This window comes from Oncorhynchus gorbuscha, linkage group LG10 (genome assembly GCF_021184085.1).
Source record: "Oncorhynchus gorbuscha isolate QuinsamMale2020 ecotype Even-year linkage group LG10, OgorEven_v1.0, whole genome shotgun sequence".
NCBI lineage: Eukaryota > Metazoa > Chordata > Actinopteri > Salmoniformes > Salmonidae > Oncorhynchus > Oncorhynchus gorbuscha.
The window spans coordinates 33,751,788-33,773,540 of record NC_060182.1 but is presented as its reverse complement, the minus strand read 5'-3'; the positions used below and the strand labels follow the sequence as shown (position 1 = coordinate 33,773,540).

Here is a 21,753-nt window from a genome sequence, read left to right as displayed (position 1 = left end):
GTGCGTATTTTTCTCATCGCCTGTCACCGTCGGAACGTAACTATGATGTGGCTAACCGCGAACTGCTCGCCATCCGTTTAGCCCTAGGCAAATGGCGACAGTGGTTGGAGGGGGCGACCGTTCCTTTTGTCGTTTGGACTGACCAAAAGAACCTTGAGTACATCCGTTATGCCAAACGACTGAATGCGCGTCATGCTCGTTGGGCGTTGTTTTTCGCTCGTTTCGAGTTCGTTATTTCTTATTGCCCGGGTACTAAGAACACCAAGCCTCATGCTTTATCCCGTCTCTTTAGTTCTTCTGTGGCTTCTACCGATCCCGAGGGGATCCTTCCTGTTGGGCGTGTTGTCGGGTTGACTGTCTGGGGAATTGAGAGACAGGTTAAGCAAGCACTCACGCACACTGCGTCGCCGCGCGCTTGTCCTAGTAACCTTCTTTTCGTTCCTGTTTCTACTCGTCTGGCTGTTCTTCAGTGGGCTCACTCTGCCAAGTTAGCTGGCCATCCCGGCGTTCGGGGTACGCTTGCTTCTATTCGCCAGCGGTTTTGGTGGCCTACTCAGGAGCGTGACACGCGCCGTTTCGTGGCTGCGTGTTCAGACTGCGCGCAGAAGAAGTCTGGTAATTTTTTTTCTGCTTCTGCTCCTGGTCTTGCTGGGTCTCAGTCTGTTCCCTGCCATCGCATCTCTCCTGTTCTTGTTCCTGCCCTTGCTGTGTCTCAGTCTGTCCCTAGTTGTTACACTCCTGGCCTGTTTGGTCCTGTTTGCTCTAAAGCTTTCAGTTCTCTACCCGTGTCTCATTTTTTTTTTTTTTTTTTAGAGTAGTACCCTAGTTTCCCTTTTTATCGTTTTTCGTTACGGTCCTGAGGAGAGGAGTTGGGTTCTTTCTCGGGACGTGCTGGACCGTTTGTGATCTATGATTTCCTCCGTTGCCGCCAGTGTTCCTCCTCGAGAGCGCCAGGAGGCGCTCGGTGAGTGGGGGGGTACTGTCATGTTTTGTCTTAGATTGTCTTGTCATTTTGCTTTTCCTTCTGTTCGTTTTCCCCCTGCTGGTCTTTTTAGGTTCGTTCCCCTTTTTCTCTCTCCCTTCCTCTCTCTCTTCTCTCTATCGTTCCGTTCCTGCTCCCAGCTGTTCCTATTCCCCTAATCAATCATTTAGTCTTCCCACACCTGTTCCATATCTTTTTCCCTGATTAGAGTCCCTATTTCTCCCCTTGTTTTCCGTTCCTGCCCTGTCGGATCCTTGTCTATTGTTCACCGTGCTGTGTCTATGTATTGCCCTGTCGTGTCGTGTTTCCCTCAGATGCTGCGTGGTGAGCAGGTGTCTGAGTCTGCTACGTTCAAGTGCCTTCCCGAGGCAACCTGCAGTTCTTGATCAAGTCTCCAGTCTGTTCTCGTCATTACGAGTAGTATTATGCCTTTTGATTGTAAAGTTACTTTACTGGATTAAAGACTCTGTTTTCGCCAAGTCGCTTTTGGGTCCTCATTCACCTGCATAACAGTTTGGTCCTTGACCTCCCTTCACCCTCTCTCCCTCTCCAATATCAAGCTACATTTTAGTACTGTTCGTTGTCTCATTTCAATTTTAAAAACAGCTCTGTTGGCACATTTGCAACAGTCACACTGCCAATGAATTTAGAGCCAAGCTGAGCTATGAGACTAACCAGGGGACAGAGAGGATTAAAGTAGTGAATCACAGCAAACTGTACACTGTAGGAAATAACACGTTTTTAAATGAGAATGATAGCCTACAAACACACACACGGTCACACACAAGCACACACCGCTTTTAAATGAGAAGGATAGCCTTCTTATAAAAGTACAGATTTGTCCATAACACCGCAAGACTGCCACAAGGCATTGTCCCATACAGACCACACATGCCGTAAACACACTCATTGACTGGCTATGTGTTTGGTACATGGAGCAATAGGCCCTCTGTCTGTCTGAGCCAGTTTGAAACAGGATTTCACGCTGTCTGACTGACCCAACAGGCTTACAGACGGTTCAGTTCAGCTCCTGACATTTTACTCAACACACACACGCACGCACACGCGTACACACACGCGTACACACACACTTACACACAGACCTCAGACCCGGTTATCCTCATGCTTCACCCTCTCCAAAATGTTAGGCTGCTGAAGATCTTTATCTCGTCAGAAAAAGGTCAAAATTGGCTAAAATATCAAGTGTCTATTCTGCAAGACGGAACCAAATCAGAGGGCATCTATTTTAGCATAGTGTATCCTTGGACTTTGATGGTCCCTCGTCTAGCCTCAATGTCATTTCACCATCCATCCGTCCGTCCACCTCCTTCCCTTCTGTTCTGCAGCTTTGTCTGTGGGTAATCTCGGACTCTATGCTGACTATGTACTCACAAGTACAGTTCTTGCTCTTCTGCTCTGGCGATGGTCTACACTCTATTGGTGAAGTTTCCACGTCCGCATTTTGTCAACATTACCTCTGTGTTCTGTATGTCTGTCAGTATTCTGTCAACCAGTATGTTGTGTTCCATATGGGGGCACTTCACCAGTCCTCTCTGTGTCTATCTGCATTCTATAGGTCTGCAATTCCACTGTGGTGTATTGACATTACTGTGTATTGTGCCATACACTCTGAAAATAGGCACCGAAATGGAACCAACTACAATGGAACCATTTATGAATTTGCAGTACTGGTGTACGGTTTTAAAGAGTTTGGTTCCAAATCGCCATATCCACCAATTTTTCACATCTGTGTTTTTTCAGCAGAAATGTGTTTTCATATTTGTGTTAACATGGGTTTTGTTGCAACACACTATATATCCATTGTTCCAAGAAAGCGAAGGGAACCTGCCTAAATGATTACCGCCCTGTAGCACTCACGTCGGTAGCCATGAAGTACTGTGAAAGGCTGGTCATAGCTCACATCAACACCATCCTCCTAGACACTCTAGACCCACTCCAATTCACATACCGCCCCAACAGATCCACAGATGACGCAATCTCAATCACACTCCACACCGCCCTTTCTCACCTGGACAAAAGGAAAACCTATGTGAAAACCTAGTCAATGCTGTTCATTGACTACAGCTCAGTGTTCAACACCATAGTGCCCACAAATCTCATCACTAAGCTAAGGACTCTGTGACTAAACACTTCCCTCTGCAAATGGATCTTGGACTTCCTGACGGGCCGCCCCCAGGTGGTAAGAGTAGGCAACAACATGCCTGACCACGCTGATACTTAACACAGGGGCCCCTCAGGGGTGTGTACTTAGTCCCCTCCTGTATTCCCTATTCACCCACGACTGTGTGGCCAAACACGACTCCAACACCATCATTAAGTTTGCTGACGACACAACAGTGGTAGGCCTGATCACCGACAACGATGAGATAGCCTATAGGGAGGAGGTCAGAGACCTGGCAGTGAGGTGCCTTTGTCTTGCTCACAACATCAATGTGAGCAAGACAAAGGAGCTGATTTTGGACTACAGGAAAAGGCGGGCCGAACAGGCCCCCATTAACATCGATGGGGCTGTAGTGGAACGGGTCGAGAGTTTCAAGTTCCTTGGTGTCCACATCACCAACAAACTATCATGGTCCAAACATACATGGGGCAGCAGGGTAGCCTATTGGTTAGAGTGTTGAACTAGTAACCGAAAGGTTGCAAGTTCAAATCCCTGAGCTGACAAGGTACAAATCTGTCGTTCTGCCCCTGAACAGGCAGTTAACCCACTGTTCCTAGGCAGTCATTGAAAATAAGAATTTGTTCTTAACTGACTTGCCTAGTTAAATAAATATTTTTTTTAAATTAAAAAATACCAAGACAGTAGTGAAGAGGGCACGACAAAAGCTTTTCCCTCTCAGGAGATTTGGCATGGGCCCCCAGATCCTCAAAAGGTTCTACAGCTGCACCATTGAGAGCATCCTGACTGGTTGCATCACCGCCTGGTATGGCAACTGCTCGGCATCTGACCGTAAGGCGCTACAGAGGTTAGTGAGAACGGCCCAGTACATCACTGGATGGCCAAGCTTCCTGCCATCCGGGACCTACATAATAGGCGGTGTCAGAGGAAAGCCCATAAAATTGCCAGCGACTCCAGTCACCCAAGTTATAGACTGTTTTCTCTGCTACCGCACGGAAAGCGGTCCCAGAGCGCCAAGTCTAAGACCAAAAGGCTCCTCAACAGCTTCTACCCCCAAGACATAAGACTAATGAACAATTCATAAATATCACCACCAGACAATATACACAATTTATCAGACATTTGTACACTGCTGCGACTCGCTGTTTGTTTGTTACCTATACATAGTCACTTCGCCCCCACCTACATGTACAGATTACCTCTACTAGCCTGTACCCCTGCACACTGACTCGGTACCGTTGCCAGCCTCTATATAACCTTCAGACTGACTCAGTACCGGTGTCCCCTGTATATAGCCTCATTATTGTTATTCTTATTGTGTTACTTTTTATTATTACTTTTTATTTTAGCCGACCTCTTCTTCTTGAACTGCACTGTTGGATAAGGGCTTATATGTAAGCATTTCACGTTAAGGTCTACAATTTACATATGTCGCAAATAAAGTTTGATTTGATTTGTTTAGCCGGAATGGAATGTTCTTATGCTGTGTATTTTTGACTGTGACGTGGTTCTCTCACCCAGCTCTCTTAAAATGAATGCACTAACTCAGTTGCTCTGGATAAGATAATATGCTAAATGACACATAAATAGTTTACATACAAATGTCATATTACTGTATTGATTCATTTAAAAAACGTTTTTTTATTTTTTACTGATGTCACAAATGTATCATTGGTACAGTTCTTTATTAAAAATGTAGTTATTTGTCACATTTGACTGTGTAAAATCTAGCAGTGCGAATAAATAGCGTTTTGCAACAAAACATGATTATTTGTCTCTCAGAAATGAAACCATCAAGTGATAGATTTTAAACAAATACATGTCTGTCATTTACCAACGTTCCTGAAAATGGATATATAGTGTTTTGGAATGAAACTCTTCATATACAGACCAAATATAGTGTGTACATATAGACCAAAAGTCTCAACGGACCAAAATGCAGCGTGGTATGTGTTCATGATGATTTTTTAAATTAAAGAAAGCACTGAACACTGAATACAAACTATACGAAACAATAAACGGCCGTGACGCTATAATGAGAACTGTGCTGACACAAGCAACTAACATAGACAATCACCCACAACCCACAATGACAAAACAGGCTACCTAAATATGGCTCCCAATCAGAGACAATGACTAACACCTGCCTCTGATTAAGAACCATATCAGGCCAAACACAGAAACCGACAAACTAGACATCCAACATAGAATGCCCACTCAGATCACACCCTGACCAAACAAAACATAGAAACATACAAAGCAAACTATGGTCAGGGTGTGACAAGGTAAGATATAACGCATGCTAATATTGGGAAATGGAAATAGCTGAAGGTTCTTCCAACACTTTTCAAATTTCCACTGACAATATGAGGTGTGTACTGACTAAAAAACAGAATGAGAATTGTTATCATGCCCATTACTGTAATGCATTATTGGAAGAAGCAAGGACTCATAAGAGCTTGACTTGGAAAATGCTAATTGAAATCATTATGTATGCATGAGTGGTAAATGAAAGGCTGAACGAGAACAGTATCCGACAGAGATTCAAACAGAGAGGGTTTCTGTGTTGTCGTGTAGGTCAGGGATAAAAGGTCTGAGGAGCATGATTGAAGGGATGTAGTATGGGCGGAGAGAGGAATATGTTAAGGAGAGATTCCTACCTTTCTAGTAGAGCTTGCTTTCGCATTTGTGAGAGGAGCAAAGGAGAGGGTTTGGAGGAAGAGCGATGGAATACCAGCAGAATTTTAACAATGTTCTCATTACTTATTTACTGCTTGGAAGGAAGTGCTGCCAGTAAATAACTGGGAACCGTGTGTGTGTGTGTGTGTGTGTGTGTCTGTGTGTGTATGTGTGTGTGTGTGTGTGTGTGTGTGTGTGTGTGTGTGTGTGTGTGTGTGTGTGTGTGTGTGTGTGTGTGTGTGTGTGTGTGTGTGTGTGTGTGTGTGTGTGTGTGTGTGTGTGTGTGTGTGTGTGTGTGTGTGTGTGTGTGTGTGTGTGTAATAATAAAAACAGATTATAGGGACTAAAGGGAATACAAAAAGATAAGTAGAGGTCAGATGTTATTCGGTCTCTAAGGAAGTGATTGTGTCCATGTGCAATTAGAGTGTATGTGTGCATGTGTGCCTGTGTGTGTGTGAAGTGACCAGTCATCTGAGGTCCCAGTCATAGGGCCTGGTTAAGGGGTGTAAGAGTAGTGAGAGGTGCCTGAGCTTATGTTCTCTTGAAGCTGGCTTAGTTACATTCTGAGGGAGCTGTTTAAAGAGAGAGACTTCAGAGGAAAGAAGGAGATAAGGGGAAGAGAGCTCTGTGACCAGCCAGGAACAGATAGAGAGATAGAGGCAGAGAGATAGATGGAGAGAGCGAGGGAGAGAGCGAGGCAGAGAGCGAGGCAGAGAGACACAGCCAGACAGACAGCCAGACAGCGACCTGTCAAATGTACGAACATATTAAAGACACATATATCCCCCAGATTACACAGAACCCCAAAGAATTTGAAACCAAATCAAATTTTGATAAACTCCCATATCTATTGGGTGAAATACCACAGTGTGCCATCACAGCAGCAAGATTTGTGACCTGTTGCCACAAGAAGGACAAACACCATTGTAAATACAGCCTATACTTATGTTTATTTATTTTCCCTTTTGTACTTTAACTATTTGCACATCATTACAACACTGTATATAGACAGAATATCACATTTGAAATGTCTTTATTCTTGTGAGTGTAATGTTTACTGTTAATTTTTTATTGTTTATTTCACTTTTGTTTATTCTCTATTTCACTTGCTTTGGCAGTGTAAACATATGTTTTCCACACCAATAAAGCCCTTTTTTGTAGGTAAGCATTTCACGGTAAGGTGTACACCTGTTTGTATTTGGTGTATGTGACAAATACTATTTGATTTGATTTGAGTTGAGTTGATGCAAGACACAAAAACGACAGTCTGTCAAACCTGGAGGATTTATATAAAAAATGTTCAACTTGAGGTAAGCAAGAAAAGCCTTTTAATATGTCATGTATGTTAGCCGGAACAATGTTTTGTCAAATATGAAGAAATATGTTAATGACATCTTGTTTTAGCACTACCAAATTTGATATTATGCTGACTCTGGTTAGCTAGCTAGCTAACAACTGTCATTAGCTATCTAGCAAGTAGCTATAACATAGAAACAATGTACTGTAGTTAAATCTTCAAATGCATATTGTAGTCCATGGAGGATCAGAAAAGGGGACGGGATCATGTCAAATGTCTCAACCTCGATGCCAGCTCAGCCATCATCACCGATCATCTTAAGATGTCTCAACCTCGATGCTAGCTCAGCCATCATCACCGATCACCTTAAGATGTCTCAACCTCGATGCTAGCTCAGCCATCATCACCGATCACCTTAAGATGTCTCAACCTCGATGCTAGCTCAGCCATCACCACCGATCACCTTAAGATGTCTCAACCTCGATGCTAGCTCAGCCATCATCACCGATCACCTTAAGATGTCTCAACCTCGATGCTAGCTCAGCCATCATCACCGATCACCTTAAGATGTCTCAACCTCGATGCTAGCTCAGCCATCATCACCGATCATCTTAAGATGTCTCAACCTCGATGCTAGCTCAGCCATCACCACCGATCATCTTAAGATGTCTCAACCTCGATGCTAGCTCAGCCATCACCACCGATCATCTTAAGATGTCTCAACCTCGATGCTAGCTCAGCCATCATCACCGATCACCTTAAGATGTCTCAACCTCGATGCTAGCTCAGCCATCACCACCGATCACCTTAAGATGTCTCAACCTCGATGCTAGCTCAGCCATCACCACCGATCATCTTAAGATGTCTCAACCTCGATGCTAGCTCAGCCATCACCACCGATCATCTTAAGATGTCTCAACCTCGATGCTAGCTCAGCCATCACACCGATCACCTTAAGATGTCTCAACCTCGATGCTAGCTCAGCCATCACCACCGATCACCTTAAGATGTCTCAACCTCGATGCTAGCTCAGCCATCACCACCGATCACCTTAAGATGTCTCAACCTCGATGCTAGCTCAGCCATCATCACCGATCATCTTAAGATGTCTCAACCTCGATGCTAGCTCAGCCATCACCACCGATCATCTTAAGATGTCTCAAGACATAAAGTTGATCTATTCTTGCTAACAAGTGACTGCAATTTTTGTATTTTCTGTGCAGTTTTATTAAAAAGCGAATACATCTAAATGTTACATCACAAATATCCTCATAATAAATTTGAGATAAATGGCTGGTGCATTTATTCATTTTTTTGGTTTGTTTTATTGATAAGGGATGCCATTTCAACCTCATGTGCTGCAGAGTCAACTGGACTTATCTGAGGGCTGACATGGATAGTACTGCCTTAAAAAAAACATAGTTGACATGGCTGTCTTGCTTAAACAAATATGGTTTCTACTGACAATTGAGATGTTCAAACTATGGCATAAGGGAACGACAAGCGAATAAGAGGCCATCCGTAAGTTCGATTAAGACATTAATGAGACAGCTAGAATGGACGTAGTCAATATAACTATTTGTTCAGCACTTTTGAAATGTACAGCGACAGAATTCTGAACATGGGCCGTTTTTACAGTGTTCTCCCTGTACACCAAATCAGAACCGTAGGATAAGTAAAGGAGGCATATAAACAGACAATGAAAGCTCTTACAATAATTATAGGCTACACGTGCACCATCAAGTCAGAACAGTAGGTGAAATTAAGGATGAAAATAGACCAAACTATTAGGGTGAGGCACATGGGTTACTAACAGCTTACTACACAACATACACTTAGTATTACTTTCTTAGCTACAGTATACATATCTCCCTGCCATATCACATAATTTATGCAGCAGCATACAATACATTTTTGGACTCGCCTTGTTTTGCTGTGCTCACTTGAACAGGAAGGTTGCCTGACGGTCCTTTGTGGGCAAATTTGTCATCAAACTCTGTCATCAAAGTCTGGCATTTATGGTTATTTCAAGACATCTGGGAACATGATGGTAGAATCATGATGACGTCAGTGATCCTCAGGTCGTAGCTCTAATAAGAGGCCCGAGTTCCGGATTTAATATTCTGAGTTGGATGAAAGTTCAAAGCGTATTTTCCCAGTCGTAGCTCATTTTTCCTGAGTTCGTGGTAGTCTTGAACACTCATGTGTTGTCTTGGCTGCGTGCTTAGGGTAATTGTCCTGTTTGAAGGTGAACATTCGACCCTAGTCTGAGGTCCTGAATACTCTGGAGCAGGTTTTCATCAAGGATCTCTCTGTTCTTTGCTCTGTTCATCTTTCCCTCGATCCTGACTAGTCTCCCAGTCCCTGCCGCTGAAAAACATCCACACAACATGATGCTGCCAACACCATGCTTCACCGTAGGGAGGGTGCCAGGTTTCCTCCAGACATGACGCTTGGCATTCAGGCCAAATAGTTCCATCTTGGTTTCATCAAAGTCTGAGAGTCTTTAGGTGACTTTTGGCAAACTCCAAGCGGGCTGTCGTGTGCCTTTTACTGAGGAGTGGCTTCTGTCTGGCCAATCTACCATAAAGGCCTGATTGGTAGAATGCTGCAGAAATGGTTGTCCTTCTGGAAGGTTCTCCCATCTCCACAGAGAAACTCTAGAGCTCTGTCAGATTGACCATTGGGTTATTGGTCACCTCCCTGACCAAGGCCCTTCTCCCCCGATTGTATCAGTTTGGCCAGGCAGCCAGCTCTAGGAAGAGTGTTGGTGGTTTCAAACTATTTCCCTTTAAGAATGAAGGAGGCCATAGTGTTCTTGGGGACCTTCAATGCTGCAGAAATGTTTTGGTACCCTTCCCTAGATCTGTGCATCGACACAATCCTGTCTCGATGATCTATCGACAATTCCTTCGACCTCATGACTTGGTTTTTGCTCTGACATGCATTGTCAACTGTGGGACCTTAAACAGACAGGTGTGTGCCTTTCCAAATCCCAATCAATTGTAGAAACATATCAAGGATGATCAATGGAAACAGGAAACACCTGAGCTCAATTTCGAGTCTTATAGCAAAGGGTCTGAATTCTTATGTAAGTAACAAATATATATTTATTAACATTTATATATATATATATATATATTTTACATTTGCAAACATTTCTAACAACCTGTTTTCGCTTTGTCGTTATGGGGTATTGTGTGTAGATTGTTGAGATTTAAACAAATATTTAATCAATTTTAGAATAAGGCTGTAACGTAACGAAACATAGAAAAAGTCAAGGGGTCTGAATACTTTCCGAAGGCACTGTACATCACAGAATACTGAAATATAGCTAAACTGTTTGACATAAAAACACCAGATTTTCACTGCATTTGTTTGGTGAAATCATGTTTATTAATTATGAAATCATAAACATTTTGAATAGCATTCCACCCATGAGGCCACTAGGTCATTTGGCTGCATGAAAGGCGTACGGTACAGGAAAATAGCATGGTAGAGGGGGTATTGTTATTGATGTTGCTGTTTTTATGATAGGATACCTAATGACATGTTATATTCCTGCAGATTAAGGAAGAGCCGCTCTGAGAACTGAGATCCCCAAACAACGATAACCATCTAGCTGTAAAGACTTGAAGATAGGCATTGTTTGGAGGTCTATACCACCTTTACCAAAAGTTATTTTATTGCATCTGAAATTGCAATTTTGGTTAATAAATCTTGATTACTTGGATTTGGTATGCGCTACAGTTTGTAATATGAATGTGCAATGAGAGTTCTAGAGTGAGTGATTAGGATTTATAACTAATAAAACATGAAAACAACAATAAACTATAAAATGTTGCCAGATGTCTTGAGACGGATGTCTTAAAGGCGTCTTCATTTTCAAAAAAACTTAAGACAGGCCTCTACACGTCTCAGGATGTATTCATTTATATGTCTCAAGATGTCTCCATACATGGTGATGGCTGGGTATGATGCTAAGCAATTCAATCACATTCAGTTCAATGGTTATAGATTTTACATTCATCTCTAAGAGGGCCTAGGAGAGGTCTAAGAACACTTCCCTGATTCCTCTCTAGAGAGAGACAGAGCTCTTCTTTCAGAGTCACATAGTGGTTAGAGAAAAGAGGACAGATGATACCATATTGTAGAGACTGTGTGTGTGCGAGAAAGCAGAGTAAAGTGGCATTAGACAGAGAGAAATTAATTAATTGTTTGGGTCATGCAATTGCTTTTGCACCACTTAATAGCCAAAATAGTCTATTCCCTACTGTCTACCCATCACTATTCTCCATTCCTCGTTCATCACTACTCTACCCTATCCCCTATTCCCCTATTCCCATCTCATGTTAATATTTTGTCACAACAGACGTAACATGGTTACAGGACAGGATGGAGGAGTGGGGAGGAGGGGAGAGGAGGGAGGAGGAGAGAGGAGTGAGGGGGAGACAGGGGAAATGAGGGATGAGGGATGGAAGAGTACTTTATGATTTTATCAAGATTCTGAGAGAGAGAGAGAGAGAGAGAGAGAGAGAGAGAGAGAGAGAGAGAGAGAGAGAGAGAGAGAGAGAGAGAGAGAGAGAGAGAGAGAGAGAAGAGAGAGAGAGAGAGAGAGAGAGAGAGAGAGAGAGAGAGAGAGAGAGAGAGAAATAGAGAAAGAGAGAGAGAAATAGAGAAAGAGAGAGAGAGAGAGAGAGAGAGAGAGAGAGAGAGAGAGAGAGAGAGAGAGAGAGAGAGAGAGTCTTCAGAGTTTTTATTTTATTAATATCCGATATGCCGCTGCACTACATTTGACTACATTTCCTTAAATTAGAACCCAGCTGTGAACACTGCTTGTGGCATCTTGGCACTGGGGGTGAACGAGAGTGGAAAGGAAAGAGAGGAAGAAGAAGTGGGAGAAGACATGAGCGAGGGAAATTGAGAGGGTGGAGAGGGATACCATGAGAGAAGGGAAGAGAGGTGGGTAACCGGGAGCTGGGAGAGATTGAAATAGCGGGGTGAGAGAATGTGGAGGGCAAAGACTGCACAGCATGAGAAACAAAGAGATGGGAGGAAAGTAGAAAGTAGGGGGGTGGCAGCTGTAGAGTTGTCAATCCAGTGGGGATAGAGATTACTAGTAGCAGGCAGGAGGATAAAGGCTTAGAGCGGATTGACTAATTCATTCAAGTGCTAAGAGAGGGACCACAACATGGTGATTCTTACAATATTAATTTGGTCGGTGCTTATATTTGTTGTGTCTCACACATTTACAAGCGTGTATTATACGCCTGTGTGAAATAGTAACTTTTTGTTGTTGTTGTCATATCCCAACTCGCCAGGGTCACAGCCAGGGTCAGCCATCACCAACAGCGACCCTGGAGCTCAAGGGCACATCGACAGATATTTTACCTTGTCGGCTCAGGAATTTGAACTAGTGACGCTCTAACCACTCGGCTACCTGTCTTCTGTTTCTTTTTCTTTTACTGGGCAAGTCAGTTAACAAATTCTTATTTACAATGACAGCCTAGGGACAGTGGGTTAACTGCCTTTGCTCAGGGGCAGAACAACAGATTTTTATCTTGTCAGCTCGGTGATTCGATCCAGCAACCTTTCGCTTACTGGCCCAACTCTCTAGCCTGCCGCCCCGCATATGCCAAGCATAACTCCTATGCTTGGATTAATCATCCACTATGACCCCTGTCCAGTGTCCAGATCAATAGATATCCACATGGTCTATACAACGGCTCTGGAGGCCTGGACCCAATGGGAGGATAGGAGGGAATCATTACATGAAATGAAATACAGCCATTACCTAGGAGGGGGCACATCCACTTCATTTTACAACAGAAACACAATACACTTCTATTTAAATGAGTACCTCATTATGTATCCATGGTGGAATATTGAAATCCTGTACCTGAACAGGCATTAAACTCCAGGAACTCACCAGACATTTTCTCTTAATGAGACTCTCTCTATATCACCTGTATAGATGTATCTATTTTTCCAATCTGTTTGTTTAATTTGTTTTACAGTAAAGTGTTGCAGAATCAATACTCTGAATGCAATACCTCTGCTGGTGAATACATTGAATCTCACTCACTCTCTCACACACACACACACACACACACACACACACACACACACACACACACACACACACACACACACACACACACACACACACACACACACACACACACACACACACACACACACACACACACACACACACACACACACACACACACACACACACACACACACACAGACAAGCACACACACACACACACGCACACACGCACACACACACACACACACACACATGCATACATACACATATACATACATACATACACACATACAAGCACACACGTACACACACCTCGACACCATTAATCCCTCTCTCCCTGATCAGTGATCTCACCATAATGTTCTCCCCAGTGACTCCAGTTCTCTTGCAGGGAGTGGATCTGATATTACTGATACTGAACAGAGACCTGGCCCCCGAACTCATTTCAATTCCCTGCAACATATGCCAACCACACATATACATGTACATTACACCTACATTGTGTTGTTTTCAATAGACACACACCTCAGGTAATATTTCACTGGAATTTTAAAAGCTCTACTATCAGCTTGAGCCAAATGCATGATAGGGGTGGAGACTGAGGAGCACTTGCTTAGGCGACAAATGGGTCTTGTCACCCACTCACTGTCAAACTGAGGATCTATAACACTAGTACGGATTGCTAGAGTAACATAAGAGCTACTGGAGCTCTTGACAGCGTGATAACAGAATGCCAGTGTAATTCAGCTCTCAGTCAAACAGCAGGGTGTTAACAACCCAATGGGTGTTTTAATGTTTGACAGGACAGGTACAGATAAAATATTTAGCTCTATTATCTTCATATTTCTTCTATCTAGCTCACACAGAATAAAACAATGTACCATTCTGTTTAATCTTGGTCAATTTAATCCACCACGATCAGACACACACACACTCTCTCTCTCTCTCTCTCTCTCTCTCTCTCTCTCTCTCTCTCTCTCTCTCTCTCTCTCTCTCTCTCTTCTCTTTATCTCTCTCTCTAGTACCAGTCACACATCTCTCTTATCTCTCTCTCTAGTACCAGTCACACAGTCAGAGTTATGTGCCCTCAGGCTGTGTCAGATCAATATAACATTAGAGCCAGTCTCTGCATCACCCTCCATTCCTCATTCAGGGGTCCCCAGCTAGCTCAGCAATCTACAACCAACCCCCTTCCTCCCTCTTTCCTCGTTCTTCCAGTCTCTCCTCTCCTCCCTTCGTGGTTCATGTTAATTCCAATTCCTTTCTTTTCATTGCTCCCCCTTTCCTAGGTCATCTCCTACGTTCCTCTCTGCGTGCTCTACCTGTCCTCTTTTGGCCTTTGTTCTGCATTTGTCTGAACCTACAGCTGACAGGGAGATTGGGTAAGAAGACAGGGAACATTAGAAAGGAGGGAGCAGAGGGTAAAAGTGGGGAATTTGAGCCAGATCAAGGAGAGATGGAAGGGGATGAAGGGGCAGAAAGAGAGCAAGAGAATATGGAGAGGATTTGTGTGTGCAGTGGAGGAAGACAGAAGGAGCCGGAGAAGGAAGGAAGGGAGGGAGGGATGGATAGAGGGGGAGGGGAGACTGCCATGCCTGGCCTGGACTGGGTGAAATGAATGTGTAATTGCGTTGTAGTGGCTCAACCCTTCGGCACACGGCTGACGGATCGCGTGGCAGACAGCTCAGTCTCTCTCGGAAGGGCGGACATGGCTGAGGCTGAGCCTGTGGGCTGTGTGGGGCTGCCTGTGTAAACACAACAGCCTGTCAACAATACCTTAACATAGCAACAAACAGCACCAGGTAATAACAACACATCCAGACTGGATGTCAGACATGTAACGGGAGAATAAGCACAAAGGTCATTGATGGCTAATAAGCAGAGGTGTAATATAAATGAGTGTCCTTTCGGACGTTGACCGGAAAGAGGAAGATTGTTGTAGTCAACTGCAAAGCACAGAAAGAAGGAAAATACTGACTCAATCAACAAGGCGAGTGAGGATTGAACAATATCATGGAGTAGATGATCCTCCTCTTTACCTTACACATTACCACACACACAGACGTCCCACACACGCACAGTGACACACACACACACACACACACACACACACACACACACACACACACACACACACACACACACACACACACACACACACACACACACACACACACACACACACACACACACACACACACACACACACACACACACACACACACACACACACACACACAAAACACCCCCATTCCCTCTTTTTCCCGTGTCTACCCATCCCTCCATTCCTCCACCCCTAAGCCATCCTCTCTATCCCCCTATGGGATGAGGCAAGGAGGGGAGAGGATGAGGGGAATTCAATTGGGGATGATGTGTGGTGAGAGATGAAGGACGCAATGGTGGGATACACCACATATGGAGGCTGTGAATGATGCCACAGTAAAAAGACAGACTCAGAGTGCCATCTGGCCAGACGGGGATGGTGATAAAACATATATGTTTATGTGAACTGTCTCTACCTCTATCTCCCTGCAGTATACACACACACAAATACACAGACTACTGTGACAACTTGCCCCATCCATAAAGACAAATAACTGTCAACCTCAAAAAACAGTATGCTTGAGCAAAACAGGTGAGATATTGATGGACAGAGTATGAAGGGGGGGTTTAAATGAAGAAATAGAGATTGGCAAGAAGAGGAAGAGGCAGATGGAAGAGTGTCACCTTGAGAGAGAAGGGGAGGGAAGGAGGAATAGAAGGATGGAGGGAAAGGGCCAACGCTGCCAAGTTGTTCCTCTTCAGACACAAGCTGATTCAACCGTCTGGTTTGGATTGTTATGTAAACACAATGAAATACATACAATACATGCCAAAAGTATCTGGACACCGACTCGTCGAACATCTCATTCAAAAATCATCTGCATTAATATGGAGTTGGTGCCCCCTTTTCTGCTATTCTGCCACTCTTCAGGGAATGCTTTCCACTAGATGTTGGAACATTGCTGCAGGAACGTGCTTCCATTCAGCCACAAGAGCATTAGTGAGGTTGGGCACTGGTGTTGGGCGATGAGACCTGGCTCGCAGTCGGCGTTCCAATTCTTCCCAAAAGTGTTTGATGGGTTTGAGGTCAGGGCTCTGTGCAGACCAGTCAAGTTTTTCCACACCGATCTCTACAAACCATTTCTGTATGGACCTCACTTTGTGCACGGGGACATTGTCATGCTGAAACAGGAAAGGCCTTCCCCAAACTGTTGCCACAAAGTTGGAAGCACAGAATCGTTTAGAAAGCCATTGTATGCTGTAGCGTTAAGATTTCCCTTCACTGGAACTAAGAGGCCTAAGGGGCCTAGCCCGAACAGACCATTATTCCTCCTCTCACCAAACTTTACAGTTGGCACTATGTATTGGGGAAGGTAGCGTTCTCCTCGCATCCGCCAAACACCGATTCGTCTGTCAGACTGCCAGATGGTGACAATTTTTATGTACTACGCTCTTCAGTACTTGGCGGTCCCGTTATGTGAGCTTGTGTGGCCTAACACTTCGCAGGCTGAGCCATTGTTGCTCCGAGACATTTCCACTTCACAATAACAGCACTTACAGCTCTAGCAGTGCAGAAATTTGACAAACGTACTTGTCGGAAAGGTGGCATCCTATGACGATGCCACGTTTAAAGTCATTGAGCTCTTCAGTGAGGCCATTCTACTGCCAATGTTTGTCTATGGAGATTGCATGGCGGTGTGCTCGATTTTATACACCTGTCAGCAACGGTTGTAACTGAAATAGCTAAATCCACTCATTTGAAGGTGTGTACTTTTGTAGATAGTGTATTTAAATAGCCAATTCAGAAACACACACACACACCATACTCTACAAGTCTCTCCACATCGAACACATCCAGTAGATAATATTTTACAGAGAATGGTACAGTAGAGTAAAATACAGGTTTGTACTAGACTAGTGTCAACGGGGATCTGCTGTTTCTCTCAGCACTGCAATGAGAAAAAAAATGAAACAGATATTGATTTAACTCTCAGAAGCAGTATGATAGATCAATTTCCACACTTGTGTCTGGAGTGCAGTCTATCACCCGGGTGGAGATGGGTGGTGAGGGGTGGTGTTAACCTACCCCCATCATTCATCATTGACCTCTCTCCTTCTCGCATAAAATAGCAATGGCCACCTAAAACTGGATCTCTATATAATGGCACTGTGTCTCTCTCTCTCATTCAAACACACATGGACCAAGCATACGCACATACACCATCTGAAATACCCATTATATACACTGAGTGTACAACACATCAGGAACACCTGCTCTTTCCATGACATAGACTGGCCAGGTGAATCCAGGTGAATGCAATGATCCCTTATACATGTCACATGTTAAATCCACTTCAATCAGTGTAGATGAAGGGGAGGAGACAGGTTAAAGAAGCATTTTTAAGCCTTGAGACAATTGAGACATGGATTGTGTGTGTGTGCCATTCAGAGAGTGAATGGGCAAGACAAAATATTTTAGCGCCTTTGAACGGGGTATGGTAGTAGGTGCCAGGTGCACGCTCAACGTGTGTATCAAGAATAGTCTACCACCTACAGGACATCCAGCCAACTTGATACAACTTTGGGAAGCATTGGATTCAACATGGGACAGCATCCCTGTGGAACGCTTTCGACACCTTGTAGAGTCCATGCTCTGAGGAATTGAGGCTGGTCTGAAGGCAAAATGAAGTTACAAAATAGGGTTTTGTAACTTAGTGTATGTCCTATACGCAAAAGTATTAGTGCCAACCACTGCTTCCTCTATTTACACCACTGTTTAATCTGGGTCATAAGTAAATTATGTGTCATCCTAAATTATTTGGAGTAAATTAATGATCTATTCTTTTCCAAATCACTTTGTAGGCTATTCTGCAGACAATAGTGACACCTGGCAGAATTTCTGAAGAACTTCATCAAGCACCTAACTTTTTGAGTGAGATACTTTTTAAGAAGATTGAACATTTTGATTAAATTCTATTTTCTACCAAAATCCTTGTCTATGCGTTTTCACAGATTTAATTTCAGAACATCCTGGCGATAGTTAGGCTACTCAAATCCTTCATACTTACTTCAGCAACTGAGCAGAATTGATGATCTCAAACACATTTCGTAATGACAAAGTACACTTTCACGGCAAGGTTGCAGGTGTTCACATATATATAATTATTTATTTTAAAAACCTTATAGATCCACTTCAAGATAGATGTTTTTGGTAGGATTTATAATTGTTTCAGAGTTGCATGTACAGTAATGTAGGAACTAAATTGGGTGCTTATGTTTCCAGCGGGATGTATTGATGTTGCCCTTTACATGCAAAAAGCGCTCAATAAGACTGCCATGAAATTTGACTAGTTTGACTATTTGTGCAATTTCATCCGAGAACTTTAAACATTTAAACGTTATTTTCTGTAAGTAGTTTTATATTTACTGCCACCCTTTGTATACTATTTGCGTAACGCTATATGAATGGCAAACGTTCAAGTATTGATGGTCCAGAAATTATCTTTTGAAAAAGTCGCATGAGCTAACGTTAGCTATTATTAGCAGAACGAGCCATCATGAATGTTAACTATCCTAACTAGCTACTTTCCACATTATTTGACTAGATAGCCGGATACCATTTGCAGTGTCTTTATGTAGTTGGCAAGTATGTGAGTTTACTGAAGGTTAACCCAGGCCGGCAGGTGGCGATATTGAGTCGTTTCATCTTACCGTCCAAAGGGACTGCATGCAGCCGGCTATACACTCATATCCCCTGTGGACCAGTTTGTAGATAAAACATTCTTCATTCAGGGTGAAAATGCGTCGACTTACACCGTAAAAATATTTTAATGGCAAAGGCGGAAAGAAATAGCTGGCTAGCTAGTTTTATATTTCGGTAATATATTCCAATAAATTTCAGAATTCCCCCAAAAAAATTATGAAGCTAGCTAGCTACATTTTATAGGCTCCCCACTGAGTCGCCACTTTGAACATCATATTCCCATTGGCCACCGCTAAAATCTGTCATTGATAATATTATATCACTTTTTTGCTTGCAGGCTAGCATTGTAATTTTTTCTCGCATGCTAAAAAATGCAGCGCTGATTACATTTGACACTTCACGGCCATTGACGTTTGACACGTCACTACTGTTTGCATTGAATTGTGGGACATATCAACCCCACAAGTGATCAAAGTTGCTCCCTCAAGCTAAATCAAGGGCTGAGGGGGCGACTTTTGTGAATTGGACTGCCACTTAAGATGGCAACCAAATTGCATCCGGTTTCAACAGGGATTCCCCCGAGGGAAAGTAGTTAGTGCGAGAGTTGAGGGGGTAAAAATAACTAAATTGGACCACAGCCCAAGAATAAACAGACTGCGACAACCTGATTGGCAGAACGTGATATGCAACATCCAGGACTAGCATTTAAACTCTAGCATGGTGGTGTAAAATGGTGTTTCATAAAGAAATTATGCACATATTTCCCACCTTCTTGCCATTAAATCCTTTGCAGCCTGAATGGAGAATGTTTTATGTACGAACCGGTCCATGGGGATACAAGTTTATAGCCGGCTGCATGCAGTCCCTTTGGACGGTAAGATCAAACGATTCAATATTGCCATCTACTGGCCTTTGGGCTATCTGGAGGTAAGACGATGCACTGGGTAGTTAGCCAGGTCAACAATGGCTCAATGTTAGCTAGCTAGCTACATTGAACTATTACAAATTGTAAAGAAAATGATATTTGCTATAGTATGGGCACTTGGTTTCTCTGCTAACATCAAGCCAATCAATGCTTTTTTTTACTGTACTTCAGAGGTTTCTGTCCCTAACGATTTTTATTGACCTCTGATCTATATTTCTGACTCATTGCTTTGCCAGGGTCCTGAGTGGAGTAGACATGGCTGACCAGGAAACTGGGCCCAATGGGCTGGCTAAGAGGGCTGCAGCAGGTGCTGCGGTTTTCAAAGTACGTGAGGCTGTAATGGCTATTCTTCAAAACGAATCTACTGGTAACCTGAAAGTACAAAAACGGATTGCCCCATCGACTCCTTTAATTGTACCAAAACCTTCCCTGAAGCCGTACAAGCGCCCCCCCACTCTGCTATTGCCACCTTCATACAGCGCCAACCCAGTTGGAGGATTTACCTGTGAGGTGTGCGGCCAGAACTTCTTCTCTTTTCCTCAGGTGGTGAGACACAAACAGTTCCACGACGAAGAAAGGCCCTTTCCCTGTGGTGTGTGTGGGAAACGTTTCCTGAGCCGCAGCCACTACACTGAGCACCAGCGGGTTCACACTGGGGAGCGGCCCTTTCCCTGCGACCAGTGTGAGCGCTCGTTCACCACACACCACAACCTGAAGCGTCACCAAACCATCCATGCCAGAGAAGAGGCGTATCGCTGCCGGAAATGTGGCGTGCTTTTCTGCCAGCGTCACGAGTACCCCGGGGGCATACCCAGACCCGACCTCGAGCCTCGACCTGGGTTTGCGTCCACATCCACGATGCAACCAACACCTCCCATTCAGGTCACACTCACACCCAAGCATCTTAAGAAGCTTAACAAGAAGCTTAATAAGAAGAGCCATGATCTCTCAACTAAACATGATCATTCTAAAGAGAAGAAAAAGAGGAGTAGAGTCAAACATCCAGGCTCAGCAGAGAAAGTGAATTATGTGCGTCAAGAGGAACTTTGGCCTGTGTTGTTAACTAAAGGAGAAAAATTGCAAAAAGTTGCTTATGACATTGAGGTTATTATATGATCCCACATGATGATAAAACAAAATGGGATAATTAGTCCGTCATGATTTAAAAAATAAGTTTGTTTTGTTTCATCTCCGCCGATGTGGACGCTGTTTCAGAAAGGAGTTATACCTTGAAACACTTGTTTTGCCTCGCATCATGATTGTGGTATTTATTCCTTCATGAGTTTGAGAAAATAACTTTCCACAATTGATCATGATTTGGAAACATTCTGTCAAGCATTTCAAATGATTAACTGTCCTCTGAAATGTTATGGTTTCGCTTTTGAGATCTTTACCATTTGTTTTGTATTAGAATAGAATATAGACACTTTTGAGTTCTGATTCATTCAGTTGTTTTGATCCATTGCCATGTAAGGGCTAGTGTCCATGCATTATTAAATGACATGCTATTAAACTAGTTAACTCCTCTGATGTGGCACATCAAAATGTATTGCCATTTCCATATCAAATAATGTTCATCTGCTTTTCAGATTATGTTCATAAAGGAATGTAGGGTTTCTCTCTGGGCCTTAACCATTGAGTTGTCCAGAAATTGCCTTCACCAATTTATGTAAGCAAAGGATAATCATGATGCATTGTTGTTGATTAATTACTAAATGTACCTGTCATAAGAACAAGTGAATCCCGATATCTGTAGTCTGTGTAATGTGGACAGTGTTGTTAAATTTGGGTAACAGAGTCTATGTATGTCGAAATGATACGTCTCCAGTTGAATTCTGTATAACTACCTCAGGCTGATTGTAAAATGTATTTTTTAAATTGATAATGGGATTCTTTACACATTTATTGCCTTTGTCTTTATTATTGACA

At 43.3% G+C, this 21,753-nt stretch overlaps 1 protein-coding gene across 2 annotated transcripts; it reads left to right on the top strand.

Moving 5' to 3' along the window:
* Positions 1–18,487: 18,487 nt before the first annotated feature.
* On the top strand, positions 18,488–21,725 carry LOC124045101 (zinc finger protein with KRAB and SCAN domains 5-like). 2 transcript variants are annotated; one of them, XM_046364334.1, is made up of 3 exons: positions 18,496–18,603; positions 19,693–19,773; positions 20,061–21,725. In XM_046364334.1, exon 3 carries the CDS (start codon positions 20,080–20,082, stop codon positions 20,938–20,940), a length of 861 nt encoding a protein of 286 aa, XP_046220290.1. In that variant the 5' UTR covers positions 18,496–18,603; positions 19,693–19,773; positions 20,061–20,079; the 3' UTR covers positions 20,941–21,725. The 2 variants fall into 2 exon arrangements, with proteins under 2 accessions (XP_046220289.1, XP_046220290.1); XM_046364333.1 differs by lacking the exon at positions 19,693–19,773 and having other exon boundaries at positions 18,488–18,603.
* Positions 21,726–21,753: the final 28 nt, after the last annotated feature.

What these genes read in the sequence shown, in the direction of transcription:
- LOC124045101 (XM_046364333.1), top strand. Translation starts at nt 20,080, where the DNA reads ATGGCTGACCAGGAAACTGGGCCCAATGGGCTGGCTAAGAGGGCTGCA.